The 896-nt window shown below is 49.4% G+C and overlaps 1 protein-coding gene across 1 annotated transcript in view; it reads left to right on the top strand.

The window, feature by feature from the left end:
- EMH_0041110 (transcriptional co-activator ADA2-A, putative) overlaps positions 1-665 on the top strand; it is a gene marked incomplete at both ends in the record, with an annotated part of 5,519 nt that extends 4,854 nt beyond the window's left edge. The window contains one exon of the mRNA XM_013495591.1: positions 390-665. Within this exon, the coding sequence (XP_013351045.1) occupies positions 390-665 (276 nt within the window). The remainder of the gene's footprint in view (positions 1-389) is intronic.
- Between the last annotated feature and the right edge of the window lie 231 nt (positions 666-896).

Here is an 896-nt window from a genome sequence, read left to right as displayed (position 1 = left end):
TGGCGAAACGGATGCTGGTGCACGAGCTGTCTGTACACCGCAAGTTTGAGGGAAACACAATAGACAAACCCGTCGAGCTCTGTAAGACATTAAACCCTAAACCCTAAACCCCAAACCCCAAACCCTAAACCCTAAACCCTAGACCCTGAGTGATGATAAACCCTCGAGCAGAAGGACAGGTTACACCTCAGCCTTCTACCCTATACATCCCCTGTTTCTTTTATTTAATTAAAAAACTAAACAAGTAAATATATAAAAAAAAAAAAAATATTCAATAGAAAACAATAAACTTTCGGGTGTATGTGTGAGCTATGCATGCAGTGGTACACCGCGTAGGCCAGCTCTATGACTTTCATCTAAACATGTGGCAGTTCACCTCCTCTCCTCAGGGTGTGGGGGCCCCCCCTGGGGCCCCCAAGGCCCTGGGGGGCCCCCCTACTGAGGGGGGGGTACCAGCAGCTGCTACAGAGCAAGAAGGGGAGGCCCACCCGCTGCCGCAGTTTGTGCAGCCTGGGGTGTATAGGCAGCTCGGCAACGCCGCAGATGAGCAGCTGCATGCTGCAGCAGCAGCAGCTGCTTTTGCTGCTTCTACTCCTGCTGCTGCTGCTGCTGCTGCTGCTGTTCCTAGTGCTGCAGCAGTAACAGCTGTCGAGCAGCAGCAGTAATATAAATTGCCTGTTTTCTTTCTCTTTTGTTATGTTTGTTTCTCTGCATAAAGAACTCTCAAAAGATTGGGTTTAAATACCTCTGTCTCACCGAAACCCTAAACCCTAAACCCTAAACCCTTTTTCTTTCTCCTTGCGCACAGCTGCTTAGAGACAGAGAAAGACAGACAGAGACAGACAGAGACAGAGGGGGAGACAGAGAGAGAGAGGCAGAGAGAGACAGAGAAAGAG

This window comes from Eimeria mitis, genomic scaffold, assembly GCF_000499745.2.
Source record: "Eimeria mitis Houghton genomic scaffold, Emh_scaff1653, whole genome shotgun sequence".
Lineage (NCBI taxonomy): Eukaryota > Apicomplexa > Conoidasida > Eucoccidiorida > Eimeriidae > Eimeria > Eimeria mitis.
This window is presented reverse-complemented; position numbering and strand designations above follow the sequence as displayed.